At 40.3% G+C, this 27,309-nt stretch overlaps 1 protein-coding gene and 6 pseudogenes across 6 annotated transcripts in view; 3 read left to right on the forward strand and 4 right to left on the reverse strand.

Moving 5' to 3' along the window:
- MYO3A (myosin IIIA) overlaps positions 1 to 27,309 on the forward strand; it is a 527,514-nt gene that overhangs the window by 137,939 nt on the left and 362,266 nt on the right. For all 6 annotated transcript variants that reach the window (XM_063921638.1, XM_063921639.1, XM_063921642.1 and 3 more), the window contains exons 3-5: positions 3,584 to 3,721; positions 3,860 to 3,964; positions 5,564 to 5,663. In XM_063921638.1, the coding sequence (XP_063777708.1) occupies positions 3,584 to 3,721; positions 3,860 to 3,964; positions 5,564 to 5,663 (343 nt within the window). The remainder of the gene's footprint in view (positions 1 to 3,583; positions 3,722 to 3,859; positions 3,965 to 5,563; positions 5,664 to 27,309) is intronic.
- On the reverse strand, positions 12,125 to 12,242 carry LOC134929866 (5S ribosomal RNA; annotated as a pseudogene).
- Positions 12,389 to 12,506, reverse strand: LOC134930172 (5S ribosomal RNA; annotated as a pseudogene).
- On the reverse strand, positions 19,091 to 19,198 carry LOC134930610 (5S ribosomal RNA; annotated as a pseudogene).
- LOC134930472 (5S ribosomal RNA) lies at positions 19,346 to 19,463 on the reverse strand (annotated as a pseudogene).
- On the forward strand, positions 23,624 to 23,741 carry LOC134930173 (5S ribosomal RNA; annotated as a pseudogene).
- LOC134930085 (5S ribosomal RNA) lies at positions 23,889 to 24,007 on the forward strand (annotated as a pseudogene).

A 27,309-nucleotide genomic window follows, 5' to 3' on the forward strand; every position in this document is an offset into this window, starting at 1 on the left:
GGTACTGGACAGGCTGAAGTGATCGCAAGGGCTGAGTAAGTTCAGACCTACTCAGAAACTGCATAAAACTTTTTTGTCCCGCTCGGCTGCACATGCGATCGTACACTTGCAAAGCGAAAATACACTCCCCCGTGGGAGTCAACTATACATTTGCATGGCTGCAAAAAGTAGCTAGCGAGCGATCAACTCGGAATGAGGGCCTTTGTGTACTGTTATTAAGCCTATTATCTATAAGCACCCCCAAATCGTTTTCCACTACTGTTACCCCTATATTTTCCCCCTTTAATGTGTAGAATGCGAGTTTGTTTTTATCCCAAAATGCATAACTTTTCAGTATTTCCGCTTTTATTTTATCATCATTTATCAAGGCTCCCAGTTCATCTTTTAATGGGCCTACGGTCTCCTTTTTTAACCTTTTACTGTTTATGTATTTATAAAACTTTTTGGGATTGGTTTTACTCTTTTTATAGCGATTTGCTTTTCGTTTACAATTTTAGTTGCTCTTGTTACTTTTTTTGCATCTTTTTATTGCATTCCTTGTAGTACTGGAATGACTCCTCCCCTCCATTAGATTTAAATGCTTTGAAAGCACGCCTCTCTTATCCATTTCTTCGTTGACCTCCTTATTAAGCCACATTGGTTTGAGTTTAGTACTCCTGCGTTTACTGCTCATTGCAATGAATTTGTGAATATTGCTATCGAGAAACCCTTTTAAAGCATCCCACATTTCCGTAGTGTCTTTACTATGAAACAAAACTTCCCAGTCAATGTTTAGTGCCCATCTCAACATATCGAAGTTAGCTTTTCTAAAGTTTAATGTTTTGGTTGATCCCTTAAACTGTGTAGCTATGTCTCTTTAAACTATAGTCTTTCTTAAGGACATCCCACCTACCACTAACTTTGTCATTGGTGCCGACATGCACCAAGACCGCAGGGTCGTTTGCAGCCCTTCCCAACAATCTGTCTACCCGGTCCGTGATGTGCCACACCCGGGTACCTGGGAGACAACAGACTGTATGGGATCACGGTCCCGGTAGCAGATTGCCCTATCTGTCTTCCTGATAATAGAATCCCCTACCACCACAATCTGACTAGGTATCGCACAATCTGACTAGGTATCTTTTTTCCCATCTGTACCGGAGGGACCGCTCCTCTGGTTACTAGAGGGAACAGTCTCCTCCGGCTCCGTAATTTTCTCACTGCCATCCTCAGAATCTTCGTCCAGTCGGGCGAATTTGTTGGGGTTTGGCAGATCTGAAATGTCCTGTCTCCCCCTCTTCTTCTTCCTTCTAACCGTGACCCAGCTGTCTACCTGTTCATCCTCATCTACCAGTGTTCCCCTCTGCAACTCCTCCACCATTCTAAGCTTTGCTCGAGATTGTGAATATCCCTCAGTCTTGCAACGGTTTGTTCTAGATCAGTTACCTGGGCTTCCAGGGCAACCATTCGCACACACCTCGTGCAGATGTACTCACACTGGGATGGTTGCTCCAGGCGCGTACATCTTGCGCGACATGCACTGAGTGAGATTCTCAATCATGGCCTCACCCATTTTATTTGAAAGCTCTAACTCCCTGTTACCTTCAGAATACAATACAGACTATGCAATATACTACTGTACTTTAGCCTAGCTGTGAAAAAGAAACAATATTCAATAACGGAACAGTAGTTGATAATACAATTTAGGACAAGGGAAGATACAGAAGTTCAGAAATGGAAACCACAAGAAAAACAGTCACTTATACAATAATTTAGGTGATGTAATACTTATCTGTGATGAAATTAGACCACCTTGATGAGATTAGACCTCTCCCCAGCTGCGCACCCTGCTCCTTATCTTTTATGCAGGAGGCTTCCCCAGCACAGACACTCTCACATTCCAGTGAGTGAATGGATCCCCAGTTTCACACACACACACACACACACACACCCTCACGTTCCTGAGGGTCAGCAGATCCCCAGCTGACTCACACCCACTTTCTTACTCCTACTGCTCTATGGCTTCCCCTCCACACACTCCTACTGCCTGTTCGGCAATGCTAAGTGGCTACCTCGCACACACCCGAGTTGCAGCAGCACTTCCACCTGGTACCAGCTCCATATAGCGGCTCCCACAGACACACGCACGGAGCAGCAGTGATTATTCCTGCCGTCTGCTCCACTTCACAGCCTCCTTTTCCACTGTTCTCCACCTTCGCTGTCATTTAAGTGAAGGAGGGGGCTCTGAGGCATATACAGGGATATGAGAGGGCTCTGAGGCATATGAAGGACTATGTGAGGGCTCTGAAGCCTGTAAAGGGGCATATGGGGCTCTTTATTACAGTGATGAAAAAATGGCCTGAAAGCTGACACATAAAATTAATGTAATCTTCCTGGGGATATGGCTACGTCCCCAGTGGCAGATTTCCCACTGGGCACGTGAGGCATGTGCCCAGGGGCGGCACTTGCTGGGGGGTGGCACACCTGGCTGATATGGGCCAAATTATTATTTTTTGTCATTACAGCATATATAATTTCTTTTTTACATTTATAAAATTATGGCGGTAAGACAATGGGCAGCAAATTGTGGTCCAGGAGTTGGTAGTAGGGTGTGGTTGCGGCTGCTTTGGTGGTCTCGACTTGCACACGAAATGAAGGGGGCTATGACCTGATGAAGGGGGAAGGGGGGGGCAGTCAATAATGTGCTTAGGGCAGTGGTTTCCAAACTTTTTTGCATCACGGCGCCCTAGAATATCAGAATTTTTTCCATGGCACCCCTAGGCCAAAAATTTCTTATTGAGAAATTTAGAAAGAAATATTACATTAAGTAGATCGTGTTTATATGTCATCCTTAGGGTCAGTTGTGTGGTGAGGGACAAGATTTGCTTCTGTTTGGCCACATATTTTATGACTGGCAGCCACCAGCACTGGTTTTGCTTATATTGACCATGAATAATTTGAATTGGTCCTGGACCACCAACCCAGGGCACCCCTGCAAGTGTCCCGAGTCACCCCAGGGAGCCACGGCACACAGTTTGGGAACCTCTGGCTAAGGGGCAGCCTGACCCCTAAATTCGGTCCTGCACGTCCCCAGTCATGTGCCCTTTCTGAAGTAAATCATGATAGCCCTACCTGGATTCCACCCTTATGGGATTCTTCTCAAGTGTACTGTATATTTAAAAAGTCTTTAAGTATGACACCTGGGGGTAGATTTACTAAAGCTTCTAAAGCAGACAAGTGGAGGTATTGTCTATATCATCCAATCAGATTCTATCTATAATTTACTAGGATATAAGAGAGAAATGATAGACAGAATCTGATTGGTTGCCATGGGCAACATCAACACTTTTCATTTTTAGAAGTTTTAGGAAATTAACAACCGGTCATCTTCTAGCTATCATTTACCTTGTACATTCTATAAAATTAAGCTGCTTAGTTGCCATGGGCAACTTCTTTAACTCTCCTCTTTAGAAGGTCTGCTATATACAGTAAGTTGACCGATGGATATGAGATACAGTATGTATAATGTAATAACTTCTGGATATATGAGTTTGTGTTTAAGTAAATAATGCATATATATACTGCATTTGTGTAACTTTCGCAGGAGGATATTGATGAAGAAATTGAAGCAGAATATAACATACTGAAGGCTTTGTCTGATCATCCCAATGTTGTCAAATTTTATGGAATGTACTTTAAGAAAGACGCAAAGACTGGGGATCAGTTGTGGCTGGTTCTGGAGGTTTGTTATAATAACATTACTACTACTTCTAATTAATGTCATTACTAAAATTCTGTTAGAAGAAAGTTCATTGTCAAGAGTTGGTTGACCTATGCTTGCAACCGCCCCTGATGTAAACCATGATTCCATCTTCCATAGCTGTGCAATGGGGGATCTGTTACTGATTTAGCAAAAGGACTTCTGAAAAGAGGCGAAAGAATGAATGAAGCCATCCTTGCTTACATTTTACATGAAGCTCTTATGGTAAGAACTTAAGTGCAGCAATTCTCTTTATAAAGCTCCTTCCTATACAGAAGCTAGGGTGTGCTAACCTTTGTGGACTGGGCAATTTTCTGCGACAGGAGCATTGACTATATGTTCATACATTGTCGCAATGCATCAGATCTTACCAACAAGATACCTCAGCAATTTAACTATACTGCATTAGATTGTAACACTGAGAATCCTTCCGTCTTTCCTCACGTCTTCTTATTTATTCCCTTCTTTTCTAGCCGTATCTTTGTATTTGTGTACTGCATGTTCTATAATATGCTTTACCAATATTACAGACCCGTCATTTTCCAAGGGTATTCATTCACGGGTGTGGTATGCAAGGTCGACAGTAACTAGGTCGACGGTAACTAGGTTGACCACTATTGGTCGACAGTATCTAGGTTGACAGGGTCTCTAGGTCGACTTGGTGTAGGTCAACAGGTCGAAAGGTCAACATGAGTTTTTAATGGGGGGTTTTTGTGTCATTTTCACCGTACAGTGACCGGGAACCCCAATTAGTGCACCGTGTCCCCTCGCGTGACTCTCTTCGCTCACCATGCTTCAGGCACTATTCCCAATCGTACTCCGCGTGGATCGTTAAGTATGAAACCTAGAACATGTCGACCTAGTTACTGTCGACCAATAGTGGTCGACCTAGTTACTGCCGACCTATTTAATGTCGATCTAGAGACCGGATCCCTTCGTTCACATGGTTGACAGCATGTCAATGTTCAAAATTTTGACACCACAATGTCTGCATCAGAACACCTACATGGTTCAAACTGTTGATAAGCACTTGGTTGACATCCTCAAACTGTCGTCAGTTTCACAATGTCAACATCTGAAATGTCGCCATGTGAAAATGTCGACATTCTGGGGATACTGACAAATAGGGTTAAGCACCACTGGAAGGCTTAGGCTGTATGGGGAGATTAGACTGAGGTGGTTGAGGTTAGGGTTAGGCACTAGGGGGAGGGTTAGGGGGAGATATACTCACTGGAACAAGGCAGCATCAGAGGGCGACTGTCACAGCAGCATCCAGACCCAGAAGAAGACGCTGGAGCTAGGAGAAGGTGAGAGGCCACTAGACCACCAGGGACACCCTTGCCAAGCGAGCTATTGTGACCGGCATTGCCACTTTTAGGTTTTCTATCCCTTTTCTGTACCCAGTCCCCTTCCTTATCTTCTCTTTTCCCTGTCTCTTAGCTCCTACCTATCATGTTACAGAATACAGTTGATAAATGCTAACGAAAATCTGATTCTGCTTGTCTACTTCTCCACTCTTTGGAAGGTTTGATACATTTCCCAACAGATACAGCATTATACAGTAGATGATTGCCAAGTACAGTACTTCTATTATACAGTTACAATAATTTGGTATTTTGCTTGCTGTTTAACTACATTTTGTGTATAATAAATAAATAAATATTGTATGATGCTACATGATCTTGTTCACCCATACATATACTGTAGATGAATTCTAGTAGTAGTAGTAGTAGTAGTAGTAGTAGTAGTAGTAGTAGTAGTAGTAGTACTAATACTAATAATAATAATAATAATTTCTTATGTTCTAAAATTATTTTCCATCAGGGCCTACAACATTTGCATAGTCACAAGACAATTCATCGTGATGTTAAAGGGAACAATATCCTCCTGACTACAGAAGGAGGTGTCAAACTAGTGGACTTTGGTAAGACAATACAGCATGTCATATATAATTATAATATTATAATAGTAGCATTATCAGCAATATGAACAGTGCTTGTTAGATGTAGACAATAAGGTAATATACTAAATGCAAAAAATATCTTATATCATGGAGCCACGATTCTATTTCTGCCAGTTGAGCTCTCATAATTATAACTCCGTTAATTTGTCATTCATACAGTACCAATCTATGCCCCACTGGAGCTTACAGTTTAAATTCCCTATCATACAAGTGTGTACACACATTCACATTAGGATTTATTTTTTTCTGAATCTGTTGGGCCTATCATAAGTTTTTGGAGTGTGGGCACAAATCGAGGAAACCTATGCAAACAAGACTGGGAACATACAAACTCCACAGAGAGGCCATGATTGGGAATTTAATTTATGACCTCAGTGTTGAGAAGCAGTAATGCTAACTGCTATGCCACTGTGATGCCTATACTCTTGAAAGTAATAGAGATGTGCTCTGTGTTTTAGTTCTAAATCATCGTGGTTTTGGATCTGGATTTGTTTAAAAATTGTTAAAAACAACTAAAATCCCGTAACTTAGACGCCAAGATAGCTAGAACTATAGCCCACACACTCTCCTGTGTGAAATAGCATGCTAAACATGCAAACTCCGGTTTCACCATCCGAACTTGGCAGGAAGACCTGAGCTAGGATTCTTTTCAATACGGAACCCCAAAGTTCAGGTGTGTTCGGTTTTCAGAAAGACTAGACCACTCCTCTCTAGAAAATAATATGGAATACAACAACAAAAAAAATACAGTATATTGAGACACCTACTTAAAATAATCCTGACAAGTAAGCTGAATCCTGATTGCATTTATAAGTAGAGATGAGCGGTTTGGATTTTAGGAAATCTGAATGCGCTCGATCTTCCGGGATCTGAGTAAATCCGAGCCATGGCTCGGGCTTTCCCACCAGGCTTGGATTGCAAATCGAAGCAAAATATCATCCACCCAGCATTGGATTCTCATGGGTTTTGGATTCTGTATGGTGAATCAGCGTCATTTAACTCCAGTCATGCTGCTGTGTACTGCACTCTGCTGTTTCCATCCATATAAGGGATGTGTGGTGTCCATCTAAGTGGCTGTGCTGTGTCCATCTACAAGTGGCTGTAGCTAATGACGTAGAAATTGAGGATGCCACTGAGGAATGCAAGAAGATGAGGGGTATATTTGTGTAGCTGATGCCGGTGCTAATGAGGATGTTGTTTGTGCAAGCCAGGCACCAGTGCAAGCAAATCTTGGCCATAATAAGAAGAAAACCATTGTCCTGCCTGGGCATAGGACAAACAAATCCAGCTCTTATGTGTTGAATTATTTTTATCCAAATCCTTACAACACTTGTCAAGTCATCTGTAGCATTTGTAAAACCAGAGTGAGTAGAGGTAGGGGCGTTAACCATATAGGAATCTCCTCCCTATTATGTCATTTGCAGCAAGCTCATGAAAAGTTTTTAACAACATCAGAAGCTGGTGCTAAAAAGTAATAACAAGCAGTCCAGCATCAGACTGCTCCCTTCTCTCAATTAGATCCCAACACCTTCAATCTCCACCGCCAGCACATTCATCCTCAATACCCCCAGTAATGATTAGAGGTAGTCCTGTATTAAGTTTGTTAATGCTAGGCGACTCCTCCTATATCCAGAATTCCTCAGATGAATCCTTACGCGCTAGGCCAGCTGCTACTGGGTTGATCTTCATCCCAGATTGGGACCAAGAAGACTAGTATTTTTTTTTTAAAATTTACTGTGAAACAATCCTTTGCAAGGGCAAGCAAGTATCACAGCTCTCCCCCAGTTGCACAGTGGATTACTGATGCCGTCATGGCTATGTTAGTATTAGATCTGCTTCCTATAGCCACCATTAATGCAGTTGGTTTACACAGTTAATTGAGGTCCTGTGTCCTCAGTACCAAGTTCTTCCTTGGTTCAGTTCTAACCAAAATGCCATTCCTCAGCTGTACCAGGTCATTAAATGAAACTATTGGCCTACAAAATGCCACTTAACCACAGATATGTGGGCAAGCGGTAGTTGGAAAACGAAAGATTACATGACAGCCCACTGGGTGGGTGAATAACCTTCAACAGCAGCAGTATTTAACAAACACAATCTCCTTAAGAGGCAGGCCACTCTGTATATCACCAGCTTTATTCTGACTCAATAACAAGGCTGTAAGTGTAGTGTTCTTCAGACAGTTACTCTAGGTATATGTCTACATTAACCAGTACTCACACCGAGAGACCTTGTCAGATAGTGTCAACTCAACCCTCCGAGACATGTGAGAAGAATCAAGATGAGGGTTTATTTCAAGCTGATATTCTTGTAGTTATGCACAAAACAGCAGTAGGTGAAAAGATGATGATTTACCAGAGCTGGTAGAATCTAAAATGGCAGACACACACAGAGCTGAGGACAGGATGAGGGCAGGACTAATGCCATCAGAACCTGGCTACAGGAAATCAGGAGGGACAAATTTCAACAAAATGCAGAGCTCTGCAATAAAAACATGACAACACATGAAACACATATATCATGGGACATGACACTCCCCAACTGAAATCTTTAGATTTCATGATAAATCAAACATTATAGTAATGTCCTTAGATGAAGTCCAGAACTAATCATGCGACCTGTAAGACAAAAGAGAAAACCTGTAACAATAAACAACGATAACAAGAAATAAGTTCAGTCGAAGTTTTGTGGCTGAAGGTCTTGAAGCTTGTAATCCATAACAGTAGGAAAATGTTAGATCAAGTTCCAAGTACTAAACCCATCTTCGGATTGGGGAAGCCGCAACTTGCAAACACTTCCGCCAACCCACAGTATGATCCAAATAATAAGGTGTCGATGGTATATTATAGCTGGAAGTTTGAGGTAGAATACGTCCCATCATGAGGTGAATCTAGTAGCCATGTCCTTCTTTATGTGATATCTTCCTTTGGAAGAAGTACTAGTTCAGTTATTGGATGGAAGAAAACTTTGGCAGAGCCTCCTTTGGTCACTTTAAACTCGACCTTACGAGTCTTTCCATCGTTGCTGGGAACAACCTTGGTGATAAGTCCCATTGGCCATTCATTGCGATGGGCATCTTTATCCTTTAAAAGAACAAGGTCACCGATCTGGAGGTTGGGTTTTGGTGAAGGTCTTGTTCCACGATCAGCCGGATTAAGGCTAGTGGTGATGTGATTCCAGTGCTCAGGAGTGGAGAAACTTCTGATGCGCTCTACTCTGTTGCTGACGTATACATAGAATTGTTTTGTTTGGTTGTGTATATAACCAAGCACGACTTTGCTATCTGTGTAGAATGCAAATGAATCAATTGGTACGTCCAGTTCATCCTTTATAACTTCAGCAATTTCTACTGCTAGTACAGCTGCACAAAGCTCGAGTCTTGGTACAGAGTGTGCAGGTTTTGGGGTTAATTTGGCTTTACCCAGGACAAATCCACAGTGTAGTTTTGTTGTTGGTTTCAAAGATCCTCAGGTAGGCTACTGCGGCTATGGCTTCCATCGATGCATCTGAGAAAATGTGGATTTCTCTCCTGGTGGCAGCTGAAAGGGAGCTGGGAGTGTAACAACGTGGTATTTGGAGTTAATATCTTCAACGACTTCTTCCATGTCTCCCACCTTTGTTGTTGCTCAATAGGTAATGGAGTGTCCCAGTCTAAGTTCACCTTGGTTAACTGTCTCAGCAACATCTTGCCATGAATGGTGACTGGAGCTACAAATCCAAGAGGATCATAGATACTGTTTATGACAGATAAAACTCCTCGTTTGGTGAAAGGTTTGTCATAGCCTGATACTTGGAATGTAAATATGTCTTGTTTAATGTCCCAGAGCAAGCCTAGGCTGCGTTGTATGGGAGGAACATCAGAACCAAGATTAAGATCTTACAAGTTGGTGGCATGATCATCAGAAGGAAATGCTTCCATTACTTTCTGGCTGTTGGAGACAATCTTGTGGAGCCTGAGGTTTGCTACAGAAAGCATTTCTTGTGTTCTGGTGAGGAGATCGATTGCCTCTTCACTTGTGGGTAGGGATTTAAGTCCGTCATCAACATAGAAGTTCTTTTCAACAAAATGACGAGCGTCAGATCCATAGTCCTTCTCACCTTCCTGGGCTGTTCTCTTGAGTCCATAGATTGCTACAGCAGGAGAAGGGCTGTTGCCAAATACATGTACCTTCATCCGGTAATCTATGACTTCATTATTGACGTTGTTGTCTTTGTGCCACAGGAACCTCAGGTAGTTCCGATTATCTTCCCTGACTATGAAGCAATGGAACATTTGCTGGATGTCAGCTACTACTGCCACAGGCTCTTCTCTAAAGCGAATTAGCACTCCTATGAGGCTGTTGTTTAGGTTTGGCCAAGTAAGGAGCAGATTGTTGAGGGAGACGTCATCATACTGAGGGCTGGAATCAAAAACCACTCTAATTTGATTGGGTTTCCGTGGGGGATACACGCCAAAGGATGGAAGGTACCAGCATTCTTCTCCTTCCTTTACTGGTGGTGCAGGTTCTGCGTGATCTCTGTCAAATATGTTTTGCATGAAATCCACAAAATGTTTTTCCATCTCTGGTTTCCTCTTTAGAGTTCGTTTTAAAGAGGAAAATCTAGCAACTTCTTGCTGTAGATTGTTTGGTAGTTTAACTCTTGGAAAGCGGAAGGGTAAAGATGCTACCCAGCTGTTGGAATCGTCTTGAGTGAAATCTTTGTCCATTATCTTGAGAAATTCTTTATCTTCTCTCGCAGATGCTAACTTGTTGTCCTCACTTGTTGAATTGAACACTGTCGATCCGAGACTGTCATCCCAAGACAGGACCATATTAATGTTATCTTGATGGCTATGCTGCGAATTACTGCTGCCCAGCTTCTCTTTCACCCAGTAATGATGTGGGCATGGCTGAAAACAGGTGCTGCGACCATTAAGCAAGATGTTTGTCATGAATGAGGAAATCTTGGTAGGCGTCTTCATTTTGTCTATACAGACATTGCCTATGATAACCCAGCCTAGATCAAGACGTTGGGCAAATGGAGCATCATTTGGTCCATTGATGTGTTGACGTACTTTATGTACCCTGAGAATGTCTCTACCAAGCAGAAGTAAGATCTTTGCATTTTTGTCAAGGGTTGGTATTTCATTGGATATAGGCCTTAGGTGAGTGTGGTGAAGAGCGGCCTCTGGCGTAGGAATCTCCTCTTTGTTGGATGGTATCTCATCACATTCAACAAGTGTGGGTAAGGGTATCTCAAGATTGTCCTTGAGAGAAGCTACAACCAGTCCACTGGCTCTTCTTCCAGATTCCTCTGTAATCCCACTACAGATACCCAAGGTGTAAGGGTAAGCATCTCCCTTTTAAGTTTAACAGATCAAAGAGTTCTGATCTTGCGAGTGATTGGTTGCTCTGGTCGTCCAAGATGGTGTACACCCTTAGAGTCTTTTCTGGCTGTCCCTTGGGGTATACTTTGACTAGACATATCTTTGCACAAGACTTGTCCCGGAGATCTTCCCCACAGACTTTAGTGCATGAAGAAGATACAGTAGTAGGACTTGCTGTTTGATCTGCATTCTCCCCGCCATGCCTTGTTGCAGAGGGGAAATGTGCAGGGGGTGTAGTATTGGGTTGAGATGGGTGCAGTGCCTGCACGTGGTCCTCATGGCCGCACTCTATGCACTTAATAGCAGTTTTACAGTCCTTAGCAAAATGTTCAGTAGAAGCACAACATCTGAAACATACCCTAAAATTCTTTAGAAGATCCTTGCGTTCCTGGAGGGGTTTCTTTCTGAAACCGATGCATTTCTTGAGGGGATGTGGCTTCTTATGAATGGGACACATGCGGTTGGGGTTTTCGATCCTATCACCTTGGTTGCTCTTGACAGGTAAATAAATTCAATGTGGAGCCGCACTAGTCTTGATAATCTAAACTGAGTATAAAAATAACATAACATAAAAAAACCAATATATATGCAGTTAGCAAAAAGTTTTAAACTGCTAATGATTGACGGTGCTCCCAGGAATTTTGTAGGCTTGGCTACAATTGGAAAAGAGAGAAAAGACAAAAAACCCTTGTTTGGGAGCACTTGTTTGTAATGATTTGTATGATATGAGTAAAGTAAATGATTAATGTAGTAAAACTTAACCTTTAATTGTTTCTAGAATAAAAAGGAATTAATGAGGAATAATTTTGAGACTCGTGTCTGATGTTTGTAAGGAACTTGTTTAACCTTTTTAACAAATGAGGTACAAGTTATTGAGAGAAGGTGAAAATATCAGAAGCAATATGTTAGATAAATATCCGTGTGTTCTGATGGAATAAATATGTCCAGAACAATCACTGTGCATGCCTGGAAATGAAGGTATTCAATGGAAGCGTGATGTGGTAGCAAGATTGAATTGGCTGAACAAAATTTTTTGAGGAAGAAAGAGAAGGGGGGCCCACTGCACCTGGTATTCTCAGGAGGTTTCCCATCCTGATACTGACCAGGCCATACCTGCTTAGCTTCTGAGATCGGACAAGATCGGGCGTATTCAGGGTAGTATGGCCGTGGGCCTAATGTGGGAAATATGTGGGAAAAGATGAAAAGGGAGAAAATCCACTCCTAATGTCCGTACTGTGCATATATCAACCATGTATAGTCTGGGAGTGTTTTCCAGAAGCAGGAGTAATGAAATGGAAGGTGTTGGAGAATTAAAAAGGGCCCACCGCACCTGGTATTCTCAGGAGGTTCTCCTTCCTAATACTGACCAGGCCATGCCTGCTTAGCTTCCGAGATTGGACAGGATCGGGCGTATTCAGGGTAGTATGGCCGTGGGCCAGTGTGGAGAAAATAAGAATGGAAAGGGAGAGTAAATTGCTTTCTGTACTTCACACTCAACCAAGGCCACTGATGGTCTCCAATGATAATTCCGGACAAAGTGTGTCAAGATGGTTCTAAGTGTCTGGAATTAATAAAGGGATGGTGTGGTGGGTGAAGTTTGGCAGATGGTTAAGCTCACACAGAAATATTGAAATAATAATGCAAGATGTGTGTGAATATCTTATGAAAAGAGAGCTCAAGGCTGGCTCATGAATAGTGTATATGGAGTCTTTTTGTGAAGAAAATTTGATCTGTATCAGTTAGTAATGGAATAGATCTAGGAATTAACTAAATTTAATTAATGCCAGATGGCTGATCATATACTGAAGGAGCTCAAAATAGGCTTCCAAATGGTACTATTCGCCTTATATTCAGAAAAATTGTGGTTGATACCAAGTGTCAATTGTTCAATTATTCTATAATTAGAGCCAAAATTATTAGTGAGGAGCTCAAGGCTAGTTCACAAATGGTACTCTTCACCTTATTCAGTATGGGAACAGTTAATACCAAGTGTCAATTATTCTTTGATAAATACCAGAGAAAACAAAAATTATAATATAAATAAATAATGCTACCATAAATACATAAATATGTCAAAATCGCTAATTACTACCTTAAGTACATATATAGGTTGAAATTGCAACAAATGAGAAAATATATATATGTTTAACATGAAACACAGTTAGGTTTCTGTAATTAACAAATCATTTTTGAAGGCATGGACGGGTATTTAGAACATAATTATGCAGATTGTTATTTGCAGATAGAACATAGTTTATAAAACACTGTTCAAAACAGGGAGTGTAGTGATAGATTTAATATCTGATGTCACTACTATTATATTTGTGGACAAACAAACCAGTATGCAGTTGGTATTAAGCAACGAACTTAAATGTTATTGAGCACTGGTGATTCCTACTGCACATTATAACCATGGCGATCTAGTGTCAATTGAACTCGTATGCAATTGGTATTGGGCAGCGGACCTGAATGTCACCAGTGATTCCTACTATGCATTCAAACCCTGGTGGTCTAGTGTAAGTTACCGCAGCCGCAAGGTATGCGGCGAGTGTTGTCCAGGTCCCCTCTGTTCGCGGTCCCGCTACAGTGATGAACGCGGCCGCCCGCTTCCGGAATGGGCGTGGCCGCGATGACGTCACTACGGACGTTCTCTCCTCGACGTACGTTTCACCTGATTTGGGCTTGGTCACGAGAGCCTCTCACTACTGCTCTCTTGTGGCCAGTACTTAAGGGTTGAGATAACCAATGATATTGTTACTTAGATTTGACTGACTGCTGGTTGGACCTATCAGGTCCCGGATGGGATACCCAGTGGAATCCATTTTGGAAAAGGGAAAGGGGAAGGGAAAGGGAAAGGGATGGGAAATAGAATGAAGTGCTGTGAGTGTGATGAAAAAATAATAAAAGTAATGAAAAGGGAATGGACTGAGTGAGTGCTGGAATAAAGGATGAATGGTGATGGAATTGAAGATGAGACATGGTGTTGTGAATGTAAATGATATTGATGGTATTAAAAGAAAAAATTTAAAATAAAATGAAAATGAGAATAAAAATAAATATAAAAATAAAAATAATATATAAATATAGATATAATAATAATAATACATGTAAAAATAACAATAAAATATAAATAAATAAAAATAAAAATAATAATAATAATAAAAATAAAAATAATAAAATAAAATAAAAATAATAAAAATAATAATAATAATAATAATAATAATAATAAATATAAAAATAAATATAAATATAAAAATGAAATAAAAATAATAATAAATATAAATAATAAATATAAAAAATAAAAATAAATATAAATATAAAAATAAAGATAAAAATAAAAATAAAGATAAAAATAAAAAAATAATAAAAAATAAAAAAATAAAAATAAAATGGTAAATATTGAAGTGAAAAAATTATATGCAAATGAGGGTGAATATCAAAGTGATGGAAAATGAGGTATGACTAAAGTTGTGAACTATGTAGAATTGATGTGCTGCATGTGATTAAAGTTTATCTGGATGGTGAAAAATGAGGGAATGGAGTGGGATGTGTGAATGGTGAGGAGTGAATGGGAGTGAGTGAGGGAGTACTGCACAGAAATAAAAGAGTTGAGAGAATGGGGTAGTAACGGGGAAAGGGGTTGTGGCTTGAGTGTGAAAATGGGGGTACGAAAAGGAGGGGAGGGGTGTGACATGGGGAAAGGGTGGAGGATGACATGGGGAATGTGAGTGGGTGGATGGGAAAATCAGTGAATATTTGTGTGGGATATTGTCTGCAAAGGGAGTGTTGTGTGTAAGGGGGAAATGTGGGTAGAGATGAAAGGGTCTGGAGGACCGTGGGGAGAATGTGGCACGTGAAGCGAGAGGTTGAGTATAGGGAAGAATGAAATAAGTTAAGCACAGTAAAGGATGAAGGGGAAAAGAAGAATGGGGAGAAGAAGAGAAGGAAGAGGGAGAGGGAAGAGGAGAGGGAAGGAAAGGAAAAGAGTGAAGAAAGGGGTGATGGTGTGGAAGAGGGACGGGAAAAGGATGGACAGAAGTGGGGTGGGAGGGAAACAGGATGGAAGGATATTGGAATTATGTGGGTAAAAAGATGCTGTAATTAATATATTCATTTAAACCTTTAGGAATTAGAGTGTCCAGCTTGAAAATCCATTCGGATTCCTTTTTCTGGAGTGCCATGCTGTAATCTCCGCCTCTTAATCCGATTTTTACATGTTCCAGACCTGAGAAATGAAGATCTTCTGTTCGACTGTCATGGAAACGTAAGAAATGTCTGGCAACTGTGGTGAGCTTCTTGAATTGGGCTAAGTCTGATTTAGCATTTCTCACCGTACTGATATGTTCAAGTGCCCGGACTTTGAACATACGAGATGTCATGCCCACGTACCTTAAATTACAGGTACAAGAGATGCAATAGATCACATTCTCTGTCCTACAGTTGAAAAAATCATGCACTGTGATCTGTTGGTTGAATCTATCCATGATTGTCGTGAGGTTAGAGATGTGTGGGCACAATTTACATTTACTGCAGGGATAACTGCCTTTGAGAGGTCTCGGCTTTGAGGGCTGTGAGAAATAACTTCTTACCAATTTATCTTTTAGATTTGGTGCCCTCCTCCAACTCATATTGATGTTCTGACCAATATGGTCCGAGATATCTTCATCCATTTTCAAGACGTGCCAATGGGTTTGCAGGATTTTTCTTGCATCTTTCCAATTCTTACAGAAGTCACCGATAAAGCGTAGGGTGTTCTTGTCGTCCTTAATTTTTGTAGTAGGGAAGACCAAAGATTCCCGTTCTATTTTTTGCACTTCGGATTTGGCCCTTTTAATAAGTCTGTTGCTATATCCTCGTTCTTTCAATCTTGCAGCCAAATCAATGCTTTTAGTTTGAAAGGTGGAGTCTTCAGTACAATTCCTTTTTAATCTAAGGAATTCTCCTTTGGGAATGTTTTTAATAGTTGATGGAAAATGGCTGCTAGTTGAATGAAGTAAGCTGTTAGTTGAGGTCTCTTTCCTGAAAATTTCAGTGGCTATTGTATTGTTCTCATCTCGGTATATCCTGAGATCAAGAAATGGAATAGAGGATTTGCTGATGATGTATGTAAATTTCATATTGATCTGATTGGTATTCAGAGAGAGGATATATTGATCCAGTTTGTCTTGGGCGCCATCCCAGATCATAAAAATATCTTCGATGTAACGTATCCAGATTAGGATGTGGTTAGTGTATTCCTCTTGATCATCGTTAAATACCATTTCCCGTTCCCACCAGCCTAAAAAGAGGTTCGCATATGTGGGGGCACATGCCGCCCCCATAGCGGTACCCCTGGTCTGTACATAGAAACGGTTGTTGAAAAGAAAATAGTTGTGATTCAACACAAAATGAAGTAATTCCAAAAGAAAATCCTGAAAATCACCACTATCACCCATGGACAAAAAATATTTAACCGCATTGATGCCCGAATCATGTTCGATGGATGTATATAGAGATTCAACATCTAATCCAACCATTATATGGGAGTCTTCCAAGCGTATACCTTGGATTTTCTTCAGGACATCAGTCGTATCCTTAACATATGAAGGAAGGGTGAGGACATGTTGTCGCAGGTGAACATCAAGAAAGCAGCTGGCTTTTTCAAGAAGACCCCCGTTACCAGATATGATGGGTCGTCCCGGTGGATTGTCCACATTTTTGTGGACTTTAGGTAGTAAATAAAGTGTCGGCGTCCTTGGGTGCGGAGTATTCAGATAATCCCATTCTGTTTTTGTGATGGTACCTTGTTGAAGATATTTGTTGATAATCCGAGAATAAAGGTTAGAGAAGTTCTGTGTGGGATCAAATAAGGTCATTTTGTAGCAGGAGGTATCTTTCAATTGTCTGTTGGCTTCTTTTAGATATAGTGTAGTGGGCCATATTACAATATTTCCTCCTTTATCTGACATTTTGATCTGGATGTCGTCCCATTTTTGCATCTCTTTAATAGCCGCTCTCTGTTGTCTGGATAGATTATCAATCGATCTAAAAGATTTCTGGCGCCGGTAAAGTTTGTCAAAATCACGTGACACCAGATCCAAAAATACCTTTATCTCAGGACTTTGATTATCCTGAGGATAAAAGGTAGACTTGTTTTTGCAGATTGGGCGGGTGGAAGTGGAAGGTTGATCATCCGATAATTCCTCCAAAATGGCTAGGGCATCTTGTTCCTGCTGTGACCAATTAGCTGGGTCACTACTTGACGGGGGAAGGGACTTGTCTTTTTTGGAAAAATGTTTTTTAAGTAAGAGTTTACGACCAAAATGTCGAAGATTTATTTCCCATTTAAAGCGGTCAAAATGATTTGTCGGTGAGAACGAGAGACCTTTCTCAAGGACACTGGTTTGGTCCTGGGTAAGAACATGTGTGGACAGATTGATTATCCTTAGTTTTGTAAGGCCCTCATTGATTACTTCTGTTTCCTGGAGGGGTATCGTCTTTGCTGCGGTGACCGCCATCTTTGTCTTGATGTTCTTCCTTCCCCCCGCCTGGTTTTTGTTTTGCAGGGTATCCTCGGGTTTTGCCCCTGCCTGCCTCTAAAAAAGAAGTGGATGTAGAGGCGGAGTGAAGACTGGGATCCCTCCAGCGATTGAAGGGATCTCTTGATTCAGAGTTGGAATCCGGATGATCTTCTGTATCTGAAAGTTCGACTTCAGAGGATGATGGTGTGTAATCTCGTCTAGTCGTGTCCCTTGTGCGAGTTTGTTGGGTCCATTTGAAAATGTGTCCAGAAGTGAAGTCGCGTTTATCCCTTGCGAATTTGGATTTTTTCCTTTCTATAATGTTATCTTCGTATGACTCAAGGTCTTTTTTCATTTTACAGTAAAAATCTTGAAAGGAAGGATTGCCTTCCCATTGTTCCAATTTTTGACCCAGGGTATCAATTTCTTTGGTACATTCTTCCATAATTAGGTGATTATGTTTTATTAGAATGCACATTAAGTCCTGGGAGCATTTTAAAAGACATTGTTCCCAATCTTTACGCAGACTATCTGTGGAAAGTGTGAATGAGGGAAAAAGTTTGGGCCGTAGGCCTCTTGGGGATATTTTTTGTCTACAGTAGTGTTCCAAACTCGTTAAATCCCAGTCTACTCTAATACGCCTTTGGAGAGTTCTCTTCAAAAGAGATAGGTCGTCTTCCCAACTGGTCTCTGTAATGGGATCAGGGATCTTGATAGGAAAAATGGTATCTAAGTCTTCAATGGATCTTTTATTTTTCAGTTCAGTTTTTAAACTGAAAGTACTCATATTGTACTGGTCGTTGGAGCTGAGAGAGAGGACGTCTTGGATTCTTGAAACAGAGATTTAAAGGGAAAAGTTCAACATGAGAGATAAGATAATCAGTCCTAATGGAGGCTTGGAGATCCGCCTGGATGACTGTGCTGGGTCCGAGAGCTGAGGAAAAAGACCTCAGTACCAAGAATTGTATGTAAATAAATTCAATGTGGAACCGCACTAGTCTTGATAATCTAAACTGAGTATAAAAATAACATAACATAAAAAACCAATATATATGCAGTTAGCAAAAAGTTTTAAACTGCTAATGATTGGCGGTGCTCCCAGGAATTTTGTAGGCTTGGCTACAATTGGAAAAGAGAGAAAAGACAAAAAACCCTTGTTTGGGAGCACTCGTTTGTAATGATTTGTATGATATGAGTAAAGTAAATGATTAATGTAGTAAAACTTAACCTTTAATTGTTTCTAGAATAAAAAGGAATTAATGAGGAATAATTTTGAGACTCGTGTCTGATGTTTGTAAGGAACTTGTTTAACCTTTTTAACAAATGAGGTACAAGTTATTGAGAGAAGGTGAAAATATCAGAAGCAATATGTTAGATAAATATCCGTGTGTTCTGATGGAATAAATATGTCCAGAACAATCACTGTGCATGCCTGGAAATGAAGGTATTCAATGGAAGCGTGATGTGGTAGCAAGATTGAATTGGCTGAACAAAATTTTTTGAGGAAGAAAGAGAAGGGGGGCCCACTGCACCTGGTATTCTCAGGAGGTTTCCCATCCTGATACTGACCAGGCCATACCTGCTTAGCTTCCGAGATCGGGCGTATTCAGGGTAGTATGGCCGTGGGCCTAATGTGGGAAATATGTGGGAAAAGATGAAAAGGGAGAAAATCCACTCCTAATGTCCGTACTGTGCATATATCAACCATGTATAGTCTGGGAGTGTTTTTCCAGAAGCAGGAGTAATGAAATGGAAGGTGTTGGAGAATTAAAAAGGGCCCACCGCACCTGGTATTCTCAGGAGGTTCTCCTTCCTAATACTGACCAGGCCATGCCTGCTTAGCTTCCAAGATTGGACAGGATCGGGCGTATTCAGGGTAGTATGGCCGTGGGCCAGTGTGGAGAAAATAAGAATGGAAAGGGAGAGTAAATTGCTTTCTGTACTTCACACTCAACCAAGGCCACTGATGGTCTCCAATGATAATTCCGGACAAAGTGTGTCAAGATGGTTCTAAGTGTCTGGAATTAATAAAGGGATGGTGTGGTGGGTGAAGTTTGGCAGATGGTTAAGCTCACACAGAAATATTGAAAGAATAATGCAAGATGTGTGTGAATATCTTATGAAAAGAGAGCTCAAGGCTGGCTCATGAATAGTGTATATGGAGTCTTTTTGTGAAGAAAATTTGATCTGTATCAGTTAGTAATGGAATAGATCTAGGAATTAACTAAATTTAATTAATGCCAGATGGCTGATCATATACTGAAGGAGCTCAAAATAGGCTTCCAAATGGTACTATTCGCCTTATATTCAGAAAAATTGTGGTTGATACCAAGTGTCAATTGTTCAATTATTCTATAATTAGAGCCAAAATTATTAGTGAGGAGCTCAAGGCTAGTTCACAAATGGTACTCTTCACCTTATTCAGTATGGGAACAGTTAATACCAAGTGTCAATTATTCTTTGATAAATACCAGAGAAAACAAAAATTATAATATAAATAAATAATGCTACCATAAATACATAAATATGTCAAAATCGCTAATTACTACCTTAAGTACATATATAGGTTGAAATTGCAACAAATGAGAAAATATATATATGTTTAACATGAAACACAGTTAGGTATCTGTAATTAACAAATCATTTTTGAAGGCATGGACCGGGTATTTAGAACATAATTATGCAGATTGTTATTTGCAGATAGAACATAGTTTATAAAACACTGTTCAAAACAGGGAGTGTAGTGATAGATTTAATATCTGATGTCACTACTATTATATTTGTGGACAAACAAACCAGTATGCAGTTGGTATTAAGCAATGAACTTAAATGTTATTGAGCACTGGTGATTCCTACTGCACATTATAACCATGGCGATCTAGTGTCAATTGAACTCGTATGCAATTGGTATTGGGCAGCGGACCTGAATGTCACCAGTGATTCCTACTATGCATTCAAACCCTGGTGGTCTAGTGTAAGTTACCGCAGCCGCAAGGTATGCGGCGAGTGTTGTCCAGGTCCCCTCTGTTCGCGGTCCCGCTACAGTGATGAACGCAGCCGCCCGCTTCCGGAATGGGCGTGGCCGCGATGACGTCACTACGGATGTTCTCTCCTCGACGTACGTTTCACCTGATTTGGGCTTGGTCACGAGAGCCTCTCACTACTGTTCTCTTGTGGCCAGTACTTAAGGGTTGAGATAACCAATGATATTGTTACTTAGATTTGACTGACTGCTGGCTGGACCTATCAGGTCCCGGATGGGATACCCAGTGGAATCCATTTTGGAAAAGGGAAAGGGAAAGGGAAAGGAATGGGAAATAGAATGAAGTGCTGTGAGTGTGATGAAAAAATAATAAAAGTAATGAAAAGGGAATGGACTGAGTGAGTGCTGGAATAAAGGATGAATGGTGATGGAATTGAAGATGAGACATGGTGTTGTGAATGTAAATGATATTGATGGTATTAAAAGAAAAAATGTAAAATAAAATGAAAATGAGAATAAAAATAAAAAATAAAAATAAATATAAAAATAAAAATAATATATAAATATAGATATAATAATAATAAATGTAAAAATAACAATAAAATCTAAATAAATAAAAATAAAAATAAATAATAAATATAAAAATAAAATAAAAATAAAATAAAAATAAAAATAATAAAAATAAAAATAAATATAAAAATAAATATAAAAATGAAATAAAAATAAAAATAATAAATATAAATAATAATAAATATAAATATAAAGATAAAGATAAAGATAAAAATAAAGATAAAAATAAAAAAATAATAAAAAATAAAAAAATAAAAATAAAATGGTAAATATTGAAGTGAAAAAATTATATATGCAAATGAGGGTGAATATCAAAGTGATGGAAAATGAGGTTTGACTAAAGTTGTGAACTATGTAGAATTGATGTGCTGCATGTGATTAAAGTTTATCTGGATGGTGAAAAATGAGGGAATGGAGTGGGATGTGTGAATGGTGAGGAGTGAATGGGAGTGAGTGAGGGAGTGCTGCACAGAAATAAAAGAGAGTTGAGAGAATGGGGTAGTAACGGGGAAAGGGGTTGTGGCTTGAGTGTGAAAATGGGGGTACGAAAAGGAGGGGAGGGGTGTGACGTGGGGAATGGGTGGAGGATGACATGGGGAATGTGAGTGGGTGGATGGGAAAATCAGTGAATATTTGTGTGGGATATTGTCTGCAAAGGGAGTGTTGTGTGTAAGGGGGAAATGTGGGTAGAGATGAAAGGGTCTGGAGGACCGTGGGGAGAATGTGGAACGTGAAGCGAGAGGTTGAGTATAGGGAAGAATGAAATAAGTTAAGCACAGTTTATTTTTATTTTTATGTATTTATATTTTATTGTTATTTTTACATTTATTATTATTATTATTATTATTATACCTATATTTATATATTATTTTTATATTTTTATTTTTTATTTTTATTCTCATTTTCATTTTATTTTACATTTTTTCTTTTAATACCATCAATATCATTTACATTCACAACACCATGTCTCATCTTCAATTCCATCACCATTCATCCTTTATTCCAGCACTCACTCAGTCCATTCCCTTTTCATTACTTTTATTATTTTTTCATCACACTCACAGCACTTCATTCTATTTCCCATTCCTTTCCCTTTCCCTTTCCCTTTTCCAAAATGGATTCCACTGGGTATCCCATCCGGGACCTGATAGGTCCAACCAGCAGTCAGTCAAATCTAAGTAACAATATCATTGGTTATCTCAACCCTTAAGTACTGGCCAATAGAGAGCAGTAGTGAGAGGCTCTCGTGACCAAGCCCAAATCAGGTGAAACGTACGTCAAGGAGAGAACGTCCGTAGTGACGTCATCGCGGCCACGCCCATTCCGGAAGCGGGCGGCCGCGTTCATCACTGTAGCGGGACAGCGAACAGAGGGGACCTGGACAACACTCGCCGCATACCTTGCGGCTGCGGTAACTTACACTAGACCACCAGGGTTTGAATGCATAGTAGGAATCACTGGTGACATTCAGGTCCGCTGCCCAATACCAATTGCATACGAGTTCAATTGACACTAGATCGCCATGGTTATAATGTGCAATAGGAATCACCAGTGCTCAATAACATTTAAGTTCGTTGCTTAATACCAACTGCATACTGGTTTGTTTGTCCACAAATATAATAGTAGTGACATCAGATATTAAATCTATCACTACACTCCCTGTTTTGAACAGTGTTTTATAAACTATGTTCTATCTGCAAATAACAATCTGCATAATTATGTTCTAAATACCCGTCCATGCCTTCAAAAATGATTTGTTAATTACAGATACCTAACTGTGTTTCATGTTAAACATATATATATTTTCTCATTTGTTGCAATTTCAACCTATATATGTACTTAAGGTAGTAATTAGCGATTTTGACATATTTATGTATTTATGGTAGCATTATTTATTTATATTATAATTTTTGTTTTCTCTGGTATTTATCAAAGAATAATTGACACTTGGTATTAACTGTTCCCATACTGAATAAGGTGAAGAGTACCATTTGTGAACTAGCCTTGAGCTCCTCACTAATAATTTTGGCTCTAATTATAGAATAATTGAACAATTGACACTTGGTATCAACCACAATTTTTCTGAATATAAGGCGAATAGTACCATTTGGAAGCCTATTTTGAGCTCCTTCAGTATATGATCAGCCATCTGGCATTAATTAAATTTAGTTAATTCCTAGATCTATTCCATTACTAACTGATACAGATCAAATTTTCTTCACAAAAAGACTCCATATACACTATTCATGAGCCAGCCTTGAGCTCTCTTTTCATAAGATATTCACACACATCTTGCATTATTCTTTCAATATTTCTGTGTGAGCTTAACCATCTGCCAAACTTCACCCACCACACCATCCCTTTATTAATTCCAGACACTTAGAACCATCTTGACACACTTTGTCCGGAATTATCATTGGAGACCATCAGTGGCCTTGGTTGAGTGTGAAGTACAGAAAGCAATTTACTCTCCCTTTCCATTCTTATTTTCTCCACACTGGCCCACGGCCATACTACCCTGAATACGCCCGATCCTGTCCAATCTCGGAAGCTAAGCAGGCATGGCCTGGTCAGTATTAGGAAGGAGAACCTCCTGAGAATACCAGGTGCGGTGGGCCCTTTTTAATTCTCCAACACCTTCCATTTCATTACTCCTGCTTCTGGAAAAACACTCCCAGACTATACATGGTTGATATATGCACAGTACGGACATTAGGAGTGGATTTTCTCCCTTTTCATCTTTTCCCACATATTTCCCACATTAGGCCCACGGCCATACTACCCTGAATACGCCCGATCTTGTCCGATCTCGGAAGCTAAGCAGGTATGGCCTGGTCAGTATCAGGATGGGGAAACCTCCTGAGAATACCAGGTGCAGTGGGCCCCCCTTCTCTTTCTTCCTCAAAAAAATTTGTTCAGCCAATTCAATCTTGCTACCACATCACGCTTCCATTGAATACCTTCATTTCCAGGCATGCACAGTGATTGTTCTGGACATATTTATTCCATCAGAACACACGGATATTTATCTAACATATTGCTTCTGATATTTTCACCTTCTCTCAATAACTTGTACCTCATTTGTTAAAAAGGTTAAACAAGTTCCTTACAAACATCAGACACGAGTCTCAAAATTATTCCTCATTAATTCCTTTTTATTCTAGAAACAATTAAAGGTTAAGTTTTACTACATTAATCATTTACTTTACTCATATCATACAAATCATTACAAACGAGTGCTCCCAAACAAGGGTTTTTTGTCTTTTCTCTCTTTTCCAATTGTTGCTCTTGACAGGAGCTGATGCTGGTGTGGGAAGGATTTCAGTCTTTTTCACTGATACTGGACCTCTGTGGTTCTTGTAGTTAGAGCGTGGGCTGTCAAACTTGGGGGTAGGTGAACCAGGATGACTTGACTCACTGTAGGAGAAGCTTGGGTCATTCTTGGTTTCCGCAATGTTCTTGACCAACTCACAAAAGTAAGAAAAGGGGGGAAAGGAGACTCGATTTTCTCTTTTATATCTTGACCCAAGTGTAGTCCACCTTTCTTGAATACCGTATGGCAGCTTGGAAACTATTGGGTTTACCCCACGAGCTGTGTCCAGGTAACGGAGGCCAGGTAAGTGAGTGTCCATTTTGGCCAGCTGGAGTTCAAAGAGTAGGTCACTGAGCTCTTGGTATTTCTCATTGTCCTTGCCGGATATTTTTGGAAAATACCGCAGCCGTTTGAACAGAGCATTCTCTATGGCTTCAGGACTTCCAAAGCTTCGTTCTAACCTTTACCAAGCAGCAATGAGGCCTGCTGCAGGATTATCAATGTGGACGGATCTGAGTCTCTTGACACGTTCTGTAGACTGTGGGCCCAGCCACGTGATCAGCAGATCTAGTTCTTGAGCAGCAGTAATACCAAGGTTATTAGTTGTGGATCTGAAGGCACATTTCCAACCTCTGTAGTTCTCAGGCTGGTCATCAAACCTAGTGAGGCTGGTGTTAAGAAGTTCACGACGAACCATGAATCTTGCAAAGTCTGACATGTCTGTTTTCTCTGACTTTGGGCAAAGAATTGCTGGCTGTGTAGTGCTGTTCATATTATTTGTGGTGTTCTGGGTAAGAGACATAGGGAGATAGGGCGGTGCATAGGCATTCAACCTAAGAGCTGGTTTAAAGTCTGAAGGTCTCGCTGCATGTGGAACTGTGTGGTTGCCAGGGATTTGGTGACTTACTGGCATATTGGGTTGTGACCAGGCATTTGTATATTGGGATTTTTGAGGTGTTGGGCCTTGATGCACTGTGGTGTGTGAAAATGGGTCAGGATTACCAAGTGATTGTGCATTGTACTGACCTTGGATGTGGCGTGTTGCATAGGGACCGGAGTCTTTTTGTTCTGGAAAGATGTCCCCTGGAAGGATGTCTGCACTGTAGGGAATGTTTGCAGCAATCAGGGGTTCACGGTTTTGACTTAGGACGCAGTCTCTTGTGCGCTTAAGAGGATCCTCCACATCCACTTCACTTGAACTGATGCTGTCCCTTTCACTTCCACTGCCAGCTTGTTCCAAAACCTTTAACCGTACCATTGCTGTGGTATACTCACATTGTTTCTCTAGAGCTTCCATTTCTGCTCTTTCACGTGCTGCTTTAGATTCCATTTCTGCTCTTTCACGTGCTGCTTTAGATTCCATTTCTGCTCTTTCACGTGCTGCTCTAGATTCCATTTCTGCTTTTCGTTGTGCAAAATCGGCTTGTATTTTAGCAGTTTTTGCTTCTGCACGTGCATTTATAAGTTGTTCGCTGAGCATGGAATATTTTGAGCTTCGTGACTTAGATGATCGTTTTGAACGCCTGGTGGACACAGAAATGCGTGATGATGTTTCCAATAATTGTGCAATTCTGGCTGCTGTCTTAGACTTAACTTCACCCAATAGACTGTCTCGATCCAAATTAAGACGATTAAAGTTTTGCAGTTCTTCTAAAGAATCCTGGCTATTGAGTTTCTTCAAAATGCTTATATATTCCTTACTTGACACTTTATAAAGTTCATATACTGCGCAAAGCTGTCCTAGTGCGCCCTCTAGCGGTGACACATCACAAATAGGCTGAGAGATGGTGGACATATGACTTTGCAATTTTTGCCATAAGTTTAGAACAGTGGAAGAAAGCTCATGTTTCCTACCTTCAAGATTCTCTTTTACCTTCCATGTAGGCTTTGCAGGACGTTTAGACTGCAGGTTGAGATCCATAACTTCTGCTTTTTCATCTTCAATAGACGGAACTGTATTTCCTTCAGCCATGATAGTACACAGGAAAATGGATCTGAATAAAGCTAGAGTAAGTTTGTAGCTGGTTATGCTATAATGAGCTGTGCTATAACTGCAAACACTGATTTCCTGTTACACTACAGGCAAGCTTGTTGTGTATTTGTATCTGCAGAAGCTGCAACTGGCTTACTGGTAGTTTTTATCAACCATCTTTTCACTATTCTGACTCAATAACTAGGCTGTAAGTGTAGTGTTCTTCAGACAGTTACTCTGGGTATATGTCTACATTAACCAGTACTCACACCGAGAGACCTTGTCAGATAGTTTCAACTCAACCTTCGAGACATGTGAGAAGAATCCAGATGAGGGTTTATTTCAAGCTGATATTCTTGTAGTTATGCACAAAACAGCAGTAGGTGAAAAGATGATGATTTACCAGAGCTGGTAGAATCTAAAATGGCAGACACACACAGAGCTGAGGACAGGATGAGGGCAGGACTAATGCCATCAGAACCTGGCTACAGGAAATCAGGAGGGACAAATTTCAACAAAATGCAGAGCTCTGCAATAAAAACATGACAACACATGAAACACATATATCATGGGACATGACAAGCTTCATTAAGAGGCATACCATTGACAACCTTTTAGAAAAATGAAGAAATGTCATAATAAAATAACTTAACCCACTTGGACTTACCTCAGGATTTCTGATCTCTGTTAATGCCACAAATATTGTGAGAGCATTACAGCTGGGAGAGCTCCAACATTTCCCATATTTTGCTCACACAGTCAACTTGGTGGAACAGGGCTTCTTTTTTAAATGACCGGGGTGGCAGGAAATGCTATCTGTGGACCATAAAACTTCAGGACATTTTCGCCAATGAGCAACAGCATGCAGGAGACCACCCTTTATATGCTTCAGCAGATAGAG

Source organism: Pseudophryne corroboree, chromosome 5, assembly GCF_028390025.1.
Source record: "Pseudophryne corroboree isolate aPseCor3 chromosome 5, aPseCor3.hap2, whole genome shotgun sequence".
NCBI lineage: Eukaryota > Metazoa > Chordata > Amphibia > Anura > Myobatrachidae > Pseudophryne > Pseudophryne corroboree.